We start from the raw sequence: 18,185 nt of genomic DNA, 5'->3' as shown, positions 1-18,185 counted from the left end.
TTCGCGAGAATCAGACGCGATACTCACAAAGATGGAGGGATGCAGTGGTAACTGGTGCGTAGATATGGATATTGACGGCCGGGAGGGGAGTTCATCACAGGAGTTGCTCACTATCCAGGTTACAACAATTGCCCGGTGCAATCAAAGTAGTGATACCCGTGTCCTGGGGTTTGGTTTCGAATCGGATCCTTGGCTGTTTTACCTGTTAACTTTGTGGATGAGCAGTTCGGGACAAACAAAGGTCGCGAGACTGGTTGCTGGTTGGATCGCCAAAAAGACCATGGTAGCATTCTGCAATGGACTTCATTCGAGGATCCGCCGGGCCGTACTTTGATTGAGATGCTTGTGCGACTTGACTGCGGGCGTGGAAGGGACAGCAAGGGTAGCCGGGTAAATATTTATTTTCCCCCTTTCAAACTCTTTTCCTAAATCTTTCCAGCCCGTTTCAGCGCGGCGTTTTTTTTTCATGCCGAATGGATTGAGCCAGTATACAAGTAAACCAGGATCGCCAACAGCAATCTTCTGGGCTAGACTCACAAGACCCTGACCAATATCGACTGGATTGCGATGCAACTTGGAATCGGTTTAGAGGGTATGATACCCGACGACGAGTCTGGTTACGAGGATACCAGACCATGCTACTACAGTTCTGACGAAGATGATGAGAACGATGAATGAGGAGAATGATAGTGATGAAGAAGATTGGATGAAGAAGATGATGAGCGACTGTTGGATCATTAAAGGTTGTGGTTGTCGGGCATGGCTCCAGATTTTTCAGGCGTTCCGCAACAATCGGGAATTCTGAAATAAACTAGTTGCCCAATTTTTCGTCGTTAGTCTTTACAGCCGTCATTTGGCTAGAGAAGTCGCGTGTGCTTCGAGACAATGTAATGTTTCGACTGATGGATGGCTATGAAGACTGTACAGCTGGAGTTTTTGGACTGCTTTCAACTCCAGCAGGATTTGACGCCGGGACCCGATCTTGAGGTTCCTTGACTTTTTCATCCCCAATGCCGTTCGCATCATTTTTCTCTGCATCGCCAGAATCCCTCCCAGCCCCAGCATCCCCAGGAGCTTCCCCAGGAGCCTCCCGAGCAACATCCCCAATAGCCTCCACAGGACCCTCTAACAGCCCGTCCCTCTTCTTCCTCTGCAGCATGTTCTGCATGTCCTGGTAAGAGAACCCAACCCCCTGCCCGTGGTAATCGATCTCTACTGCACCCCCGCTACCGTTCTCCTCCCCTGGGTGTCCCACTGCGCGCCGCTCCTCAATGTCCTTTTCGATCTGCGCCAGGATCTCCCTCGGCTTCCGACCCTGCCGGTAAAGCTCCAGGATGCGAGCCTCATGCCGCTTCAAGTTCCGGTGTCTGAACGTGGAAAAGGCCGTCGGGAGGCACAGGTCATGGTTGTGGCCCTGGAGCAAGCCGGGCCCGCCGCTGCCGCGGTGCTGGACGCGGTCGATGCGCCAGCCCATACCCTCGTACTTTTGCATCTTGATGTTGATGCGGTACGGGCAGCCCGTCATTTGGGAACGGGCGCGCCGACGTTTTTTGGCCGGCGTGCCGCCGCTGCCGTCGCCGCCTCCCTCGTCGTCGTCGTCACCACCACTGTCGGTTGTGGCGGCGGCGGCGGCAGCGGCGTTGCCTGCAGCTGGACCACGAGCGCTTGACGGAGAAGAAGACGAAGCGCCGGCAGCGGCAGCGGTTGTCGGTTTTGGTTTTGCTGCGCGGCCCCGGACGCAGCGGAAGGTGAGGCGGGTGCAGTTGTCGCCAGACCCCCGCGGGTAGCGCTCTGCAATGATCAGGTCGAAGCCATTCTGCAGGGCAAAGTCTTTGAGTGCCTCTTCGGCGGCTGCAGCATTTGGATAGAGTAATGAGGGGGGCTGGGGCTCAAATGACATTGTCGGATCTCTGTATGCTGGTTCCCTGCTGATTGAACAAAGCGGACAGACCAGACATGGATGGGGGAGAGAAAAAAAAAAAACTTAGTAAACAGCACGTGAATGGCGTGTCGTGAACTATAACCCCGCACTTTACATGCTTAGTAATTCTGGTGGGCTGTCTGGTTGCCTGTCTATCTGTTTGGGGCCAATTCAACATTTTCTTTTTCATTGGAAACCTTGGGTACTTGTTGACTGACTTTTCATCCAACATTATGTCGACTGTAATACGGCGGAAACCTAACCCTCGGATGCTTGCATAAGGTCAATACTATAGTATTCCCCGTTGTTTGTCTTCAGGGGATGCATACGTAAGATCGTATTGAACTTGTAAGTTTTGAGTGAAGCTGCAGATCGACAAAAGCGTACATGCTTGGTCAGGTGTGGTGGAGTAATTAACGCGCAGGCGACAAACCGTCTATGCACAGAATTTGTGTGCAATTTAATTAATTGAGAGACTAGTCTATCTTTGTCGTTCATATTTGTTTTATTTGATTTTTTATTTGCTCATACTCAAAGGATCCCCAGGTCACCCCATCATACAAGGATGAGTTTTACTCTAAAAGCTAACTTCCAACCCCTCCAATCCACCCTTTTTCCTCCACTCGTCCAAAACTCTCGCATACGCATTCATTCCGGGTGCATATGCCGTCGCGCCCGCCATCTTAGGAGTAAAGTTCAGTGATCCCTCGTCTGTCACGTAACCGGGCGTACAGGTGGCCAGAGGTGCCCCGTAAGCCGCTCGCATCGCGAGCTCCATGGCCCAGGCGGCTTCGGCCTCGGCTGTCGGCTGGATTTTCAGTCGGTCAGCTCCTCCTGCCTCCTCTGCCCGCCGCGTCGCTTCGGCCGTCACATGTGCCGCGTGTCGGGCCATGACGTCGAAAACATACGTGACACTGGATGACGAGCCTGTCATCAGCGGTCCGGTCAAGAAAAGCTGCATCGTTTCAGGAAGACGGTGTGTTAGTATGGACAAAGATCAAAGGCGGGGGCACACTAAAAGTCCAATGCAGATATATATGCCTTGCAAGGAACGAAGGGGAAGTCTCACGTTGGGGAAATCGTTGGTAAGCAGGCCATGTAGCGACCGAGGGCCAGTCTCTGACTCAAGCCACTTGTGCCGGAGCGTGGTACCGCTGCTACCGGTGATAGTGGCATTCGACATGCGGCTAGGCTCGGCAAAATCTTTGGATGGTGCCCGAAACCCAGTCCCGAACACTATAATATCGAGTTCATATTCCTTCCCATTAACCACCAGTCCTTTGCTGGTTGCCCTTTGCACTCCGTGATTTTCGGTCTGCACGAGAGTGACGTTGTCGTGGTTAAAAGTCTCCAGATATTCGTCGTGGAACGTCGGCCTTTTGCACCACACGGGGTACCACGCCTTGAGCGCCTCTGCCGTCTCCTTATTTCTCACCACCTGGTCGACCCGCTGCCTCGCCCGTTCCGACGCCGGCAAGTCCAGCATCATTGCGTTTTGAACATACTCGGGGATCTTTTCCATCGGCATGGGTTGCTGGGCATGAGGGCCGCCGGTCAGCACCTTGTATGCGTCCAATTTGGTCCACCCGTCATCGACTAGATTCCCCATCTCCATCATTTCGGGTTCGCGGGCCACGACGCCTGAAAAGTTGGCATTTCGTATGGTCCACCACCCAGGGCCCGTGGCGACCTTTTCTTTCCACTCTTTAGTGTCGATTTCCTTTTGGCCCCGTTCGTGGATGGCTGAGGGGGTACGTTGGAAGATGAAAAGCTCCCCGGCGCATTTCGAAAGCTCAGTCGCGCACTGCACACCAGTCGCCCCTGTACCGATAAATCCCACCCGTTTGCCCTGGAGTTTATCGCAAAACGGGTTCCCTGGGTTACCGCCCGTAATGTCGTACTTCCAGCGGGCCGTGTGCAGCATCTGGCCCTTATAGTCCTCGAGTCCCTCTATTTTCGGCACTTTGGGGTGGCACAGGATACCGTTGGCCAATACGACGAACTGAGCCGTCACGGTTAGGTTTATGGGGTCTGCCGCCGGTCCTCTCTCGGTGGTTAGGCGCACTACCCACCGCCTGCGCTCGTCGTCCCAGGTGAAACTCGTCGCCGCCGTTCTGAAAAGTGCCTTATCTCTAAGCCCCCATTTTTCCGCAATGCGCACGGCGTGTAACCGAATCTCCTCACCCCGCGCGTAACGGTGCTTCGGAATATATCCCGTCTCCTCTAATAGGGGCAGGTAAATGCTGGCTTCGGAATCGCATTGCAGGCCTGGATACCTATTCCAATACCAGGTCCCACCGACGTCGCCGGCAATATCGACCAGGCGGATATCGTCGACGGAAAACCCAGCCTCGATTAGGCGTACGGCGTGCACGAGGCCGCAAAAGCCCGTGCCCATAACGAGGAACTTGATATCGTCGCCATCCTTGAGTGGGGGAGTCTTCGCGTTGAGCGCCTCGTGGTCAACCCACGGGTCGTCAATAAGGTTAGCAAAGTGACGCGACGATTTGCGCACGTCTTCTTCCTCCTCCAGGTCTATATACTGCTCGCCGCCGTCCTCGCGCCTCCGTTTATGCGCCTCTTCCTGGTACTTTTGGTAAATGGCGGCAATGTCGGGCTGTGAAATGTCTGCATCGGTGGCGGGGCCGATTGTCTGGCCGTTCAAGCCATTCTCTACGTTGTTGATTGCCATGCTTGCTCTGACCCCTCTCGCCGATGGAACTCGAAAACCTTTGTGGGAATAGAGTGTCACTAAGTGAATACGACTGACAGATATCGCACTGAGATGTTTATAAGGCACCGTCTCTCTTTTTAGATTACTAGTGCGAGCAAAAGCGAATCCGCCCTTGCTGCAAGGCAAGCACACTTTATAATCTCCTACAGTCTCACAACCAGCAACTTTTCCCCGCAAACGAACAACCTTTCGTCACTAACCAGTCATGCCACTCTCAAGCGGGGTTGTGTTACCCAACCAAGCGGTCTACATTGCTACTTTGTTATACTTTTCTAGGGATACGGGATACTGTGCTACTATGTGCGTGTCTCCGCAAAACGCTGAAGTGGCCACCCTATCGCTTGGGGCTGTGGTAAACCCCGGAGGCGGTAACAGTAATCGCCGGTAGAAGCACACGGATGAAGTAGCCAACACGGCCGGGTTGACGCCGGGGAGTCAGAAATTGTCCAAGGGAAGTCTTGACTCTACACATTCTCCTGAAAGTATACTTGATTATTTGTATATCTGATCTAACTGTCCTGGCTGCCTACCTAGTTCTTAGCTCTGGCGGTGGTGATATCACCATAGAACAAGAAAAGAAGGCGTGGCATTCACCGTAAGTGCAGCAGTGTGCATGATGAAGCTTACACATTTGACCCACTTACTTGGGGCTTCCTGATTGCTTGAATTCTTTGTTTTTGTTGGCGAGGCTAAAGTCTAAAGTTTACCACGTACGAGCTGGGCATGAATGCGAGTACCACCTCATCCTAGCAAAAAAAGGAAAGAAAAGAAAAATACAAGGGGAAACGATGCATCCCGTGCATACGGTATACCTGTTTTTTCTCCCTTTACGGCCGAAATCACATCGATCGTCGGCTTGCACCAATTAATACTTGTCATACTGATGCTCTGAAATTTGGGTTGTTGCCGTTCAAACTCGGGAAATCAGAGGAGCGACGAAGCATACCCGGATTTACTGTGGACTAAACTGGACACCGGGTCCTTGGTACTGCCGATTTGATGCTGCGCCCGTCATATCAGCGAGTGCTTGATATAGCACACTTCTTTTTTTTGTCGGGACCTATTTATTACAAACATTTTTTTCTTTCTTTTCCTTCTGATATGTTTTTCCGGGTCATGCAAGTTATCCAGGTACGGAACAAAAGATGACACAGTTCGCGGACGATAACGATGGAGTTCAATTTCTTCTGACATTTGGCGACTATGCGTTCCGAAAAGCTCCAGATGGATCATCGGAGCCGATGTTTTTGCACCAACGAAATACAACCAAGCTGACAAAGAATTTAAAGGTTTGTATTGCTTCTTGGCACAAGAAAAGAGCAAACGTCAAGCGGAGACATGACCGACTCAAACAACAAGGACATTCCACAAAGCGACGTCTCAAACGGATATAATCATATAAGACGCTTGAATCATCATCTACATTTTTCAAATACGATAATATATTTCCCAACGATGAGAAAAGGGAGCCCCATCTGTGGAATCCCCCTGATGTCACATCCATGGCACCGGGCACCAAACCCGGAAAAATCGGTGGACGAGTCAGCTCGTTGATTGGACCGGACCAGCTAGCTTCTCCTGAAACAGTGACAATCTCCCTCAACCATAGTACACACCATGGAAAAAACGAACAGGGGGGTGACATGTTGGCATCTATTCTTCTGTTTTAACAACAAACCTCTTTTTTTTTTTTTTTTTTTCTACTGACGCCATCTTGAAATTTTCCAAGTCCAAGGGTCCTCGAGTCCCATGTCGAGGTGTCATCGTGGGCTGGATGCTTCGTGTGCTCGGTAAACCTCGTGTCAGTCCCGCGTTCCACAGAAACTGACAAAATGGTGATCCGGGGTTGTAGGGCCTGGTAAGCCGTAGTGGATGATCTACGACATGCACCTAGTCTAGAGATTTTTTTGTATTTTGGTTCATTTTGGCCGCCAACACAACACCGAAACAATGGAGTGAGGGAATCTTGGCAGTCGAACAAAAATTGTGGCGTCTTACATCAGCATCATCAGAATAATTAATTAGTAACTACCTTACCTAGATGTGCTAATTCGTCCAGACCCATCGGCCTCTGGCAGTAAAGCTCTATCATTTGCTCATTCCATCTAGGGAGTGGTTCTTCCCAACACTGATGGGCCTCGACCCATTTGTGTTCCTGGTTCTGGACTCTTGAAAAAGCCAACAGGCAGGTGTTTCTGTTTATTCTCCGATATTGAAGTGCCCGCCCAACCCCTCTCGAAAAGAAATTCTCCGATGGGCTCTCTCAGGGAAAGAAAGTCGCTCACGCCTCAGGTCTGGCGGCTTGGCATTGACCTGGACATCTCGCTAGTATGCGGGCACACGCATCCAAGCTCTTCGTGATGGACCCTCCTCATCGTATCTTAGCAGGTTGGGTTTTGATGAGTCTGGTTTCAGTACGCGGCTGAACCACAACTCGTCATTTTCCATCAATCATGTTGAGCAAGAGATTACGAATGAAGTGGAGTGGAAGGATGTTGTCGACGACAGGAAGAGGGTTATAAAGGCGTCGATGTCTTCTCGAGGATTGCTCTCATATTTTCCTTTTTCCTCATCGGCCTTTGCTGAATTCCTCTCCTTACTACTTTGACTTGTACATCCAACCTCTTTTTTTACAGAGCTTCACATTCGTTCGCCTTGATCGGCAAAGTCACTCACATTCTTTTCACTCCTTTTTGTCAAATTTTGCACCACATTTTTTTTGATCTGTTGATCTTTGTCTAGCAACTCTAGTCAGCAGACTTCTTTTCTTCACCCAAAAAAAAAAAAGGAAAACCTTTCAACAACCGCAACCATGAAGTTCACCATCGCAACCTCGGTCCTCGCCGCCATCCCCCTGGCCAGCGCCCACTACACCTTTGGCGGGCTCATGCACAACGGCGCCATCGTCGGCAAGGACTGGCAGTACGTGCGCGAGCACACGCGCAGCTACATGCCCACCTTCAAGGAGGAGGCCGCCACCTCCAACGACTTCCGCTGCAACAAGGACGCCGGCTCGGGCAACAAGACGGACGTCTACACCGTCAAGCCGGGCGACAAGCTCGCGCTCAGGCAGGCGTTTGACCCCAGCGGAATGAAGCACCCCGGCCCCGCGCAGGTGTACGTCTCGCGCGCCCCCGGCTCGGTCAAGGAGTACGACGGCGCCGGCGACTGGCTCAAGGTTCACCAGTCGCTGCTCTGCAAGGACCCCCTCGTGGCCACCGACCTGCAGAACAACGGCTGGTGCATGTACGGCGAGAACAACATCGAGTTCGAGGTTCCCGAGACCCTGATTGACGGCGAGTACCTGGTCCGCGCCGAGCACATCGCCATCCACGGCGCCCACGACGGCAAGGCCGAGTTCTACTACGCCTGCGCCCAGATCCGCATCCAAGGGTCCAACGCCACCGCCATGCCCACCGGGGCCGAGACCACCAAGATCCCGGGCGTCTACAAGACCACCGATGCCGCCATTAACTTTAGCGTCTGGGCAGGCAAGACCGCCTACCCTTACACCCCCGGCATCGCTGTCGCCCCGGGCGGCACCATCAGGGGAAGCGCCGACGGCAAGAGCAAGGCCATCGTCAAGGTCGACGCTGTCGGTTCTGATGCCTCCCCTGCCGCGTCTGGTTCCGCCGCTGCTGTCGTTGCTTCTTCCTCCTCCTCTTCTTCTGCCACCGCTGCCGCTTCTACCGCAGCTGCCACCGCCCCGGCCTCGACCCTGGCCACCAGCGTGATCGCCACCCCGACCACCGCCGCCGCCGTCGCCACTTCCGCCAGCGCCTCCTCCACTGCCCCCGTCAGCGAGGCCAAGCCCACCGAGTCCGCCGGAGCCGGCTGCAAGGAGGGTTCCCGCGGCCGCCACCACCGCTTCCGCGGTGCCACCCGCGCCTAAGAAGCCATCGCTCCCGAGAGAGAGAGAGATGGGGACTTGGGTCTTTGTCCTTGCCGGACCAACAGTGGAGCAAATCGGCCAAGCGCCAGTGCTCGTATCTATTCATCATCACCTGGAGCTCCCACGTAGCAGGGCCTGCGGAGTCGCGAGTATCTTCATATCATTCTTCTCCTTTCTCAAACCTTATTTTACCATTCATCATTGGGCATTGACAGTCCATCAGTCCTGTCTTTTTTCTTGACAGGCTTTTTGTATATAACTTCCCTTTTTTTTTTCTCTCTTTGTCATCAGCATCGTCAAAAAGCGTTCTCTTCCGAGCCTGCTCGACCAGCATTTGGGTGGTTTCTTTTACTGCAGCATTGCGCTTAGGTAGGCTGGGGAAGCTAGGCTAGCTAGTTAGTCCAGCTCCTCTTGTTTTGCATTCGATGGTAACTTTTAGATACATCGCTGGAATACACATTTAACTGCTTTTCATATTCTGATCCCTAAATTATCGTAGATGACTGTTGTACATGCTTTTTGGAACGTGATCTGATGTATTTCAGACAGCGGCTTGGCCCCAAACTATCAATGGTTTTGACATGTCGAGGAACTGCTTGTCATCTTGTGCTCGTCCGATGTTGGGACTTAAAAGCTGAGTTTATTGGATTGTGTTCCTATAGAAGATACTGTAAGCTATTATATGTTTAGCACCGGATGATGCTCTACATACACTGGAGCAATCGTATGAAAAAAAGCTTGACAATGAAGATATATGATTACCTAAAGATTAAAAGAGAAATACATAGTAGATATCAGACAACAGTCCATGCGCCCGTCCCCTTTGGATGCAAGATAACATTGCTTTCCGCTGAAATGTCACGACATTGAAACTCCAGTTTTCTCAAAAAACACACCTTGTTCTTCAATAGTACGTTCCAAGAAACGCCATCTAAGCCAATATTGCACAACACAAAGATTAACAAAGCGAGCGGACCCAGCCAGCCTGCACTTCTCTACCCTCTATCACCTCACAACTTCTTCGCCGCTGGTTTTCCGCTTCGCCTTTTCACCATCACCCTCCGTCGTGGTGGTCATCGGGGCATCGCTGCCAGCGACGCTCGTCCCCAGAACGGCAGAGGTCAGGCCCTCCACCTCGCCCTTTTCTCTTTGCATCTTGGCCTTCTCGTTGCTAGTGCTCGCTCTCGTAGCACCTGCACCAGCACCAGCGGCGGCGGCATCAGCTCCGTTCTTACCACCGAGCTTCTTCTTGGGCACACGCACAGCCCAGTATACAAACAGGGCGCCGATTATGTTGAAGGCGATATATGCAAAGATGAGGGCAAAGTTTCTCCACCGGTCGTTGTAGCTGGCGTGCGAGCCCACGAGGAACACATTCGTATCTTTGATCGTACAGTAGGAGCAGTCGGACCTCGACGATTCCGAACCCGGGCGCAGGTAACCACCAGCGCCTGGGACTTTCCCCACGCCGGGGATGTCCACCCCGTTGATGTAGTTTTTCATGAACTCTCCGCACGTCCCATTTAATGGGTCGAAATGAAGGTACTCGTTGTTGGCGCACCGAACCTCGCTGTTTGCGACGGCGACAGACAACAAGCCAGACACAATGTAAGTGAATGGCGAGACGCGGTACATAAAGATCCAGAACTTGGGCATGGTGTCCGGGTTGGCAAGCACACCGCAGAAGATGAGACAAAGGGAGAAGAACAGGTTCGCAATGTTGCCGCCAGCCTCGGCCGTCTCAAAGCCAGCAATCATCAGGTCAGTAAAGGTCGAGGTGAAGATCAGGAACCCCCACAGATACAAGAATGCTAGAGCGCCACGCTCTGTGACCTGGTCGGCCAAGATGGCGTTCTTGTACAGGCCGACGGGGTAATACCAGCAGAAGAACATGACGACAGCCATCAGTGAGTTCCAAGGGATTTCGACGATGATCTGTGATAGCATGAAGACCTTCCATGAGTAGACCTTGCTCGGCCTCTCTCTGACCTCATACAGGTCACGCTGGATAACAAAGTGCGGCATTGTCTGCTGCACCAGCTGGCCAAAGACCGTAAGGATGTTGAAAATGGCAAACATCTGATTCTGCAGACCTTGTTGTGTGTTGGGCGCGTCGTAGAAGACAAATCCGATGAACAAGGCCGTGACGGCACAGAGCGCAGTTTTGGCGTAGATGTAAGACGGTGTGCGCCAGTACTGCTGGAAAACGCGGTGAGTCACAGCGAATATCTGTTGGTGGAAAGGAGCTGCAAACTCGCGGTAGCTGGCTTTGTCTTCAGTCGGGGGCGGCGTGTTCGGGGTCTGCTCCTTGAGTCGGTCAAGCTCTGCATGGACATCAGCACACTCGGGGCTCTCCCGCCATGTCTGGTGCCAGTCGATGTCTGATGTGGTTCCTGGAGCTGCGCCAATGACCTCCAACATCCATTCGGCTGGGTTGGCATCGTGGGGGCAGGGGAAGCCACCATTGCGCTCAAAGTAAGCGGTCATAATCTTGGAGTTTTCACCAATGTCGCCAAAGTAAACCGTTTTCCCGCCCTTGGCTAGGAACAAAAGCCGGTCGAACCGTTGGAATAGCATAGCGGACGGTTGGTGGATGGTGCAGAGAATTGCCTGTCCGCTCTTGGTGAGCTTTTCGAGCAGGTCAAGAATAGCCCAAGAGGTTTGTGAATCCAATCCAGAAGTTGGCTCTGCGTGCAGTTAGTAAGAAAGCTCATAGCGGTAATGGAGCGAAGCACAGCGTGCTGGTACTCAATATGAATCACATACCGTCAACGAATAGCAACAGAGGGGGCTTGGCTGCGAGTTCCACTCCTATGGTCAAGCGCTTCCTCTGTTCCACGTTCAACCCTTCTCCAGGGACACCGACGACGGCGTCGGCGTACTCTTGCATATCAAGAAGTCGGATAACTTCGTCAACGTAGGCGAGCTTTTCGGCACGGGGAACATGGGCGGGTTGGCGGAGCAGTGCACTAAAGCTCAATGCTTCACGGACTGTTGTCGTCTGCAAATGAAGATCTTGCTGCTGAACGTAGCCAGTTTTGCGTTGGAAAGAGGCATCTCGCTGGTGGCCATCTACGAGCATTTCACCGGTGATGACTCCCATCGAGGTTCTGTCGGCCAAGCAGTCGAGTAACGTTGTCTTTCCGGCGCCAGAAACACCCATCAACGCTGGGTTTCGGGTTTGGAGGTTAGTATTCTCTTGATGGACAACCAAATCGTGAGGTGGAATTCCGACATACCTGTCAAGGTTCCGGGCTTCACCCAACCATCAACATGATCCAAGATTTGTTTTGTCTCTTTTTTGATCTGAACCTCGTAGCAAACATCCCTCCAGCCAAAAGTACTCGTTTGTCTCTGAATAAAACCACCGCCCTCGTCGGTCATGTTAGCAGCAACAACCGCGCCACCGACCTTGGGCGGCCCAGCCTCGGGGTCTGTCTTGGCATCCTTGAGAGCTGCAGGCTTTTGTCCACGGCGGAACACAAGCACCTCACCCTTGGACTTTTTCTCCCGCACATTTTCAGCCGCAACCATGTACGTGAACAAGAAAAATATCATGAAGGCGATGACGATGCCAAAGTTTCGCCACTTGTTTGATGATTGGTACCTGAAAGAGCTGTAGAGGTAATCCTCGCCCCTGACGAATGGCTGACCAGGAACAGAGCCCACAGCCGAGCAGACCCTGTTAGTGCCAGTGAGGTTTGCGTAGCCGGGGAACTGCGGTGATGGAACATATTCGGTACAGGTGTAATTTTGACCGGCAAACTCGTTGATCAGGAGCGACTCGAAGGAATATGCCAAGACGTCAATGTAGTTGAGCCATCGACACCAGCCCAACATGTAGTCGAGCGGTATGACAAATCCGGTGAAAATAATGAGGACCAAGATGATTGTCGCAGCCGGCACCATTGCCTGTGAAAGCGAACGAGACATGGAAGCGATGGTACGGAACATCATCGACATGGCCAGAACAGTCGCGAACGAAATCAGGAGGTAGAAGAAGAACGCTCCTGCTTCCCTACGCAGGTTGGCCATGAAGTAGAGCACGAGGTTGAATACGATGGCATTACAAACTTTGTAGGGCATATCGCAAAGCATCGAGGCCACGGCTTCGGCGGACGGATGGTACAAGGCGTAGCGATCGTGTTTTTCGACAATTGGACGTTGAGCGAACAGAATCAGAATCTGAATGGATGAGTTAGTACAATCAGGCGAGATCAAGACAATATGAGAAACAGGGGTTATTTACCTCGAGCGCAGCAGCAAATCCATTGAGTAGACAGGCAAAGAAGAGAAGAGCACCTCTCTGAAAGAAGCTGGCGGTCGTCATTTGCAGGTTGAAGAAGATACTTGAGATAACCAGAGCCATGAGGGTATTGGCAAACAATGCGCCGACGGTGAGGGTGGGATCACCCAGGAGACGCTTCCACCCACGCCACAGGCATAGCTTGGTCTGTTCGTAAAAGGATAGAGTGTAAGGACTGTTGGGCCTCTGACCCCGACCTTGCTGAGCCGCCCTGGACTTGCGGAACGCCTCGGCATCGGGGCCGTTGATAGGATGCCTTGACTTGTAGTCCTCAATGTCGGCCTGAAGTGAGGTGTACTCGGCGCTGTTGGTCCAGGCAAGGGCAAATTCCTCAGGTGTCCTTGGTGCCTTGCCCTCGAAGCCGGGACGAACAATACGTTCCTGTGGCGATGTCATCGAGGTCAAGAAGTCAGGAGTTGTGGCGCGGGCAGGGCACTCGAAGCCCAGGTTTACAAAGTACTGCTTTGCCTCGTCTGCGGGACCGAAGTAAATCTGGTAACCCTCGTATAAAACGACGGCTTTATCAAACAAGTCGTATGCCGATTGCGGCGCTTGATAGATACTGACGCATGCTGTGGTTTGGAAGAGTCTTGTCTGCAGACGAAGCGTCTTGCAGAACTCGATTGCGTTGGCGCTGTCCAGACCACGGGTACTATTGTCCCAACATTGCAGGGGAGCGCCAGACAATGCAGCTTCTGCGATTGTCACACGTTTTCTCTCACCACCAGAGACACCGCGGATGTATTCATTTCCGACTCGGGTATTGATCGTGTGTGAGATTCCGAATATTGCCATGACAACATCGCGGAGGTGGTTTGCGAACAGGTTCTTGGAGACCCCTGGAGGGCCCCTGCGGGGAGACCTTGCATGAGCCGCAAAGGTAAGGGTGTCTCCAACCGACAATTGTGGGAAATGTACGTCTATAGGGAAATACCGATTGGCCGGGTAAGTATGTGTAACTTGACTGAGATCAATGAATGCAACCACTTACCAACTTCTGCAGTGTAGATTGCCTCTCCTCGATGACGTTTGTGCATTTCCTCTGCTGACAAACCTGTCTCACATAGTCTGGTTAGATATTGTTCTGCATCATGGCGCAAAAGACCAAAAAAAAAAAAAAAAAGGCCCCGATTTCGGCACATTGAGAGGTGCTTTAGCTCCAGGGACGTGGCACCACGAAGACCGGGGTCTATTGAGGCTAGCCACCGGGCGCTAAGACAACCGCAACTACCAAAGAAAAGAAAAGTATTAGGGCGCAGGACAGGAAATAGCAACTCACCCTGGTAGTTGAAGTAGGCATTCTGGTCGATGTTCAGCCCATTCGTCTCGCCGGCAATTGTTTTGAGGAATGTACTGCACCCGGAACCTGGTGGGCCCAATACAACCAACATCTCGCCCTTTCGTACCACGCCATTGAAACCCCGCAGAATGTCAATTCTTGTTGTCTTACCCATGCCCACAAGGGTCCGGAGCATGTTTGCTGCCTCAAACCAGACGTTGGACACTGTTTTCTGGTAGTCCGTTGCAGCGCCGAACCCGAAGACGTTCATGTTCTGGAAGCAGATACCGCTGGTCCGGAACGAGCCGCCCTCAGCCGTGACCATGCCAGCGATGGCCTTGGCCCATGCATAGGCCTTGAAGTTGTTACCGCTAGGGTTCAGGGGCGAGTCCGGGTCCTCACTTGCGATCAGGAACGGGTTTGCGTTGCCATCTTCTTCGCCAGCGGCGGCCGACGCATTAGACCGGGAGGTGTATGTGCGCGCAAGCTGCTGCACCATCTCGTTTCGCCGCCTCTGCTCCGACTCGTTGTCGTCGAAGAACTCTTCATCTTCGGCTGTGTCGCTGTCGACCGAAGCGGCGGGTTCAGCAACGGGAGCCTTCTCGGTCGAGGGGTCGGGCGTGGGCGCTGCTTGTTTCTCCTTGTCCATCAACGTGCCTGCCGGTGAGGAGCTGACACCGGTGGGTGAGCTATCATGGTCATGGCCGTTCGTGTTGGGCATGCTGGCGTTGCCAGTATCGGTTGTTTGCGCGGTGTCTATGTTTGGTTGGCCAGCGCTCTTTTCGTCCACAGGTTGAGACATGGCAACGGGTTAAGAAAGGTGGCCGGCTGCCACTGCTTAGTCGTCCTAAACCCCCTCTGAAGGGAGCGGAAAAGGGTACACTGCGGAGAAGTGGTTCGTGGAGTTTTAGGTTATAACCATACGGAGGGACGGTTTCGTGACCGCTATCAGACGAGGAGCAGCAAAGACGACATGTGCTTGGGCGGCCACGCGGCGGGTTTCTTGAGTAATTTTACAGAGAAAGAGTGGAGTGTTTGTTAGAAGAGGTCTAAGCACCTTGGATATGCAGACATCCCATATTTCAGAAGACGGACTATTTACAGAAATCTTTGTAGAAACCCACGGGCGGAAAGCGGGTTAAAGAGTCAAGCAACAGCCCGACCGCGAAGGTGATAACGACAAAGGGGGGACGGGAAAAAGAAACGGAATAAAAAAAAAATCAGCTGGTTTATCCCCCAGGACCCCAAAGCACACCTTCCTCATGTCCTTTCATTGATTGTGGTGGGGGTAAAAGTCTAGCTATCCCTGTCGGTGATCATTGATCTTTCTCGAATCAGATTCGATGTGGCCAATCCCGCTGGTTCTCGACCCTGGCCCTTGTCTAAGCTTAGAATTCCAACCCACAATCGAACTCGTACCTTGGAATACGTGGGTGAAAAGCCAAGTTGGGGTTCCATTCGTAGACAGTACGCACGCAGCATATCAATGGGTTGTTGGTTGGTGGCTCCGGCCCGCCCAGCCCTTGCATTGTGCGAATTAGAATCGTGCGCAAACTGTGCCGTTTCCTTGGGCTTTTCCAGGGCTAGAACGCTTCAATCTAACGTCAACGTTTTGTCAACGTTGACAGCTTGGTCAGACTGCCTGCGCGGCTCCGGTTGGTTCCCAGATTATATCACGCATAGGTACCTTTACTTTACCAAGCTAGGAATTTTTTTGCAGGCGGTACGCTTGGTCTCTCTGCAACCAGCGTCACATGGACCTGGTGGCGGACTCCCATAATACGGTACTTACTGAATTACCTGGGGACCCATTCCCGTTGCTTTGGAACTCATACGCACCTTATTCTACAGTACAGTACAGCCCTGCCGGTGTCGGGCCAGCTGCATCCGAGCATCCTTGTCAATGTCAACAGCTTTGAAAAAGACCCGAACTGGGATCTTGTTCGGTCTGTTCCCTACGGTACCTAAGACTATGGTCATTGTTTGGAAATCCATCATGACCAACACTAGCATTGGCGGATGTCCGCTAGTGTCGCATTTGTGCCGAAAAAAAAAAGTCGATGTCTGCAGCTGCATGCAAGCAAGCCTTCAATCTTTTGACACAAAACCCGAACTCCATAACGGTGTGAAGCAAATCACTTGACAACCAGCCTACAGTACAGCACGTTGAGGTACAATTTTAGGTACTTCGGATCGCAGCCGTTGATTGCATGTGGGATGGACTCACCGTGTGCAGGGGTGATCCCTGAGATATCTAACTAACCAGCTGGGATTAGCGATGGAGGCTCTGGCAGCTAGCTTACCACGGAATAATTAAGAAAAAGAAAACAAGATCTCCAGACGTGTTCGGCAATCATCAATCTACAAAGTAAACCCCACGACGATTGACGATTCCGTCGAACTCAATTCCTACTACATACAACGAGACAATTTTAGATCGGGGATACTGAAACTGTGTCAACCATCAAGAAAATAAGTGTTGGTTTCCTGCTTGTGATTTTACCATGAGATGATATCACGGATGTCCTCTGGAATGTTCCATAAAATGATTTAATTCGAACAAAAAAAAAAAAAAAGAAATTGTTTCGACAGCTGGTAAACAAATGAGAAAAAGAAATTGTTTCCACACAGTCTCAGGGACCCATGAGCTGCTAATGGACCGTTGAAGATGGCATAGTTGCTTGCTGGTTTGTCGGGTTCCTCCAAAAACCCGAAAACCCGTGCAGGCGGGAACTTTGTCGCGCCCGTAAGCGCGCCAAGAGGGGACTGGGGCTTTTTTTTTTTCTTCATGATCTCAATGCACCTCAATAATACGAAATTGTTAATTTTTAAAGGGAGAAACAAGAGAAATTCAACTAGGACAATCGGCACCGTATTCGTTTTCGGAGTAATCTCGCCAGCTTCCAGTTTCCCGAATACATTGCACTGTACCGCCGCCGCATCCAACAAACGGGTACGGATCCGGAGCTTATTTTCCTTTGCTATCCAACCTGTTTTTTCTCCCCTTTTCCTTGGTGCGGCTGGACTTGTTCCAGTCAGAATGCATTTTGTGTGCACATTTCGGGGTCCCGCGAATAATGCGTCCCCGAGCCGGGGGCGATGTAGACTGCGAGGTATGGTTCACTGATGGCTCTTGTAGACAACAAGGTTGATGTTCGCCACCGACTCCGCCTTGTGCATCGCTGCAAAAGAAGAAAAAAAGAAGAAGAAGAAGAAGAAGAATAAAAAAATATAAAAAAAAATCATCAGATAGCCGAATACTTCAGCGTGTTCGGCATGCAACATCACCCGTTCTTGGGTCTGATCTCCATTACTGATTGGCTCCCACGCTGCGCATAGTCACACATCTGCTTTTGTTGCTTCTGGGGAATTTACCAAAGACCGACTTTTTGATCAGACGCCGTCTCACCTTTTTTTTTCAGCTACCGTCCAGCTGATAACTCCTGAACATCTGCTTTCAGTCTGGTGTATCGGTCGCCAAAATGGTAACGGTCTTGCAGTTGTAACTTCGATCATCTCGACGCAAGATTGAACTGTAACAGAAAAAAACCTATAGGATTAGCTTGACTAGCTAAGTTTACGTCTCATGTAGTAGCCAAAATTTCCTAATGAATGTTTCGGTCGAGTTCGGGTTGGACGACATATGACACGTATAAATCTAACTGGACCCGACCCGACGAAACGACACGGCCGTTCATCCCAATGATAAATGGACTAATATTACTCGCATCTTTGCGGTTGGTGTCATATTTTTGTCGACGGACCGATGACATCGAACCCAGCCAAGGGCAGAACGGCGTGTCATGAAGTTGTATGGACAGGTATGAACAAATCTTGTCCAACTCATGCTAGGCGCTCATGTCAGGTTATTTACTTCATATACGTCTCCATCACGTGTCAAATATGATAGACAGCGCGCTTCTGCGATTCATCTATTGTTTGTTGAGGATCCATTCGCAATAGCCATCAGAACTATCGGGGCAGCATTACACGCCGACATTAAGCGAACATTTGAGGATAGCAGCAAGTGATAGATGGGTACAGCCTGTCATG

The 18,185-nt window shown here is 51.6% G+C and overlaps 5 protein-coding genes across 5 annotated transcripts; 2 read left to right on the top strand and 3 right to left on the bottom strand.

The window, feature by feature from the left end:
* Positions 1-31: 31 nt before the first annotated feature.
* On the top strand, positions 32-678 carry PgNI_12047 (uncharacterized protein; the record flags this gene model as incomplete). The annotated part of the gene is given in 3 exon segments (XM_031132004.1): positions 32-260; positions 278-390; positions 532-678. The coding sequence occupies 3 exon segments, from the start codon at positions 32-34 to the stop codon at positions 676-678; spliced, it is 489 nt and encodes a 162-aa protein (XP_030977331.1).
* A 232-nt stretch (positions 679-910) lies between these two features.
* Positions 911-1,900, bottom strand: PgNI_12046 (uncharacterized protein; the record flags this gene model as incomplete). The annotated part of the gene is made up of 1 exon (XM_031132003.1): positions 911-1,900. The coding sequence occupies one exon, from the start codon at positions 1,898-1,900 to the stop codon at positions 911-913; it is 990 nt and encodes a 329-aa protein (XP_030977330.1).
* Positions 1,901-2,401: 501 nt separating this feature from the next.
* Positions 2,402-4,729, bottom strand: PgNI_12045 (uncharacterized protein). Its single transcript, XM_031132002.1, has 2 exons — positions 2,991-4,729; positions 2,402-2,876 (listed from the first exon to the last, which is right to left on the bottom strand). The coding sequence occupies exons 1-2, from the start codon at positions 4,611-4,613 to the stop codon at positions 2,499-2,501; spliced, it is 2,001 nt and encodes a 666-aa protein (XP_030977329.1). The 5' UTR covers positions 4,614-4,729; the 3' UTR covers positions 2,402-2,498.
* Positions 4,730-7,467: 2,738 nt separating this feature from the next.
* Positions 7,468-8,547, top strand: PgNI_12044 (uncharacterized protein; the record flags this gene model as incomplete). The annotated part of the gene is made up of 1 exon (XM_031132001.1): positions 7,468-8,547. The coding sequence occupies one exon, from the start codon at positions 7,468-7,470 to the stop codon at positions 8,545-8,547; it is 1,080 nt and encodes a 359-aa protein (XP_030977328.1).
* A 738-nt stretch (positions 8,548-9,285) lies between these two features.
* Positions 9,286-15,432, bottom strand: PgNI_12043 (uncharacterized protein). Its single transcript, XM_031132000.1, has 6 exons — positions 14,133-15,432; positions 13,845-13,907; positions 12,797-13,773; positions 11,787-12,732; positions 11,314-11,715; positions 9,286-11,234 (listed from the first exon to the last, which is right to left on the bottom strand). Exons 1-6 carry the CDS (start codon positions 14,932-14,934, stop codon positions 9,553-9,555), a joined length of 4,872 nt encoding a protein of 1,623 aa, XP_030977073.1. The 5' UTR covers positions 14,935-15,432; the 3' UTR covers positions 9,286-9,552.
* Positions 15,433-18,185: the final 2,753 nt, after the last annotated feature.

Source organism: Pyricularia grisea (assembly GCF_004355905.1).
Source record: "Pyricularia grisea strain NI907 chromosome Unknown Pyricularia_grisea_NI907_Scaffold_8, whole genome shotgun sequence".
Lineage (NCBI taxonomy): Eukaryota > Fungi > Ascomycota > Sordariomycetes > Magnaporthales > Pyriculariaceae > Pyricularia > Pyricularia grisea.
The sequence above is the reverse complement of the archived record's forward strand: the minus strand, read 5'-3'. Positions and strand labels throughout refer to the sequence as shown.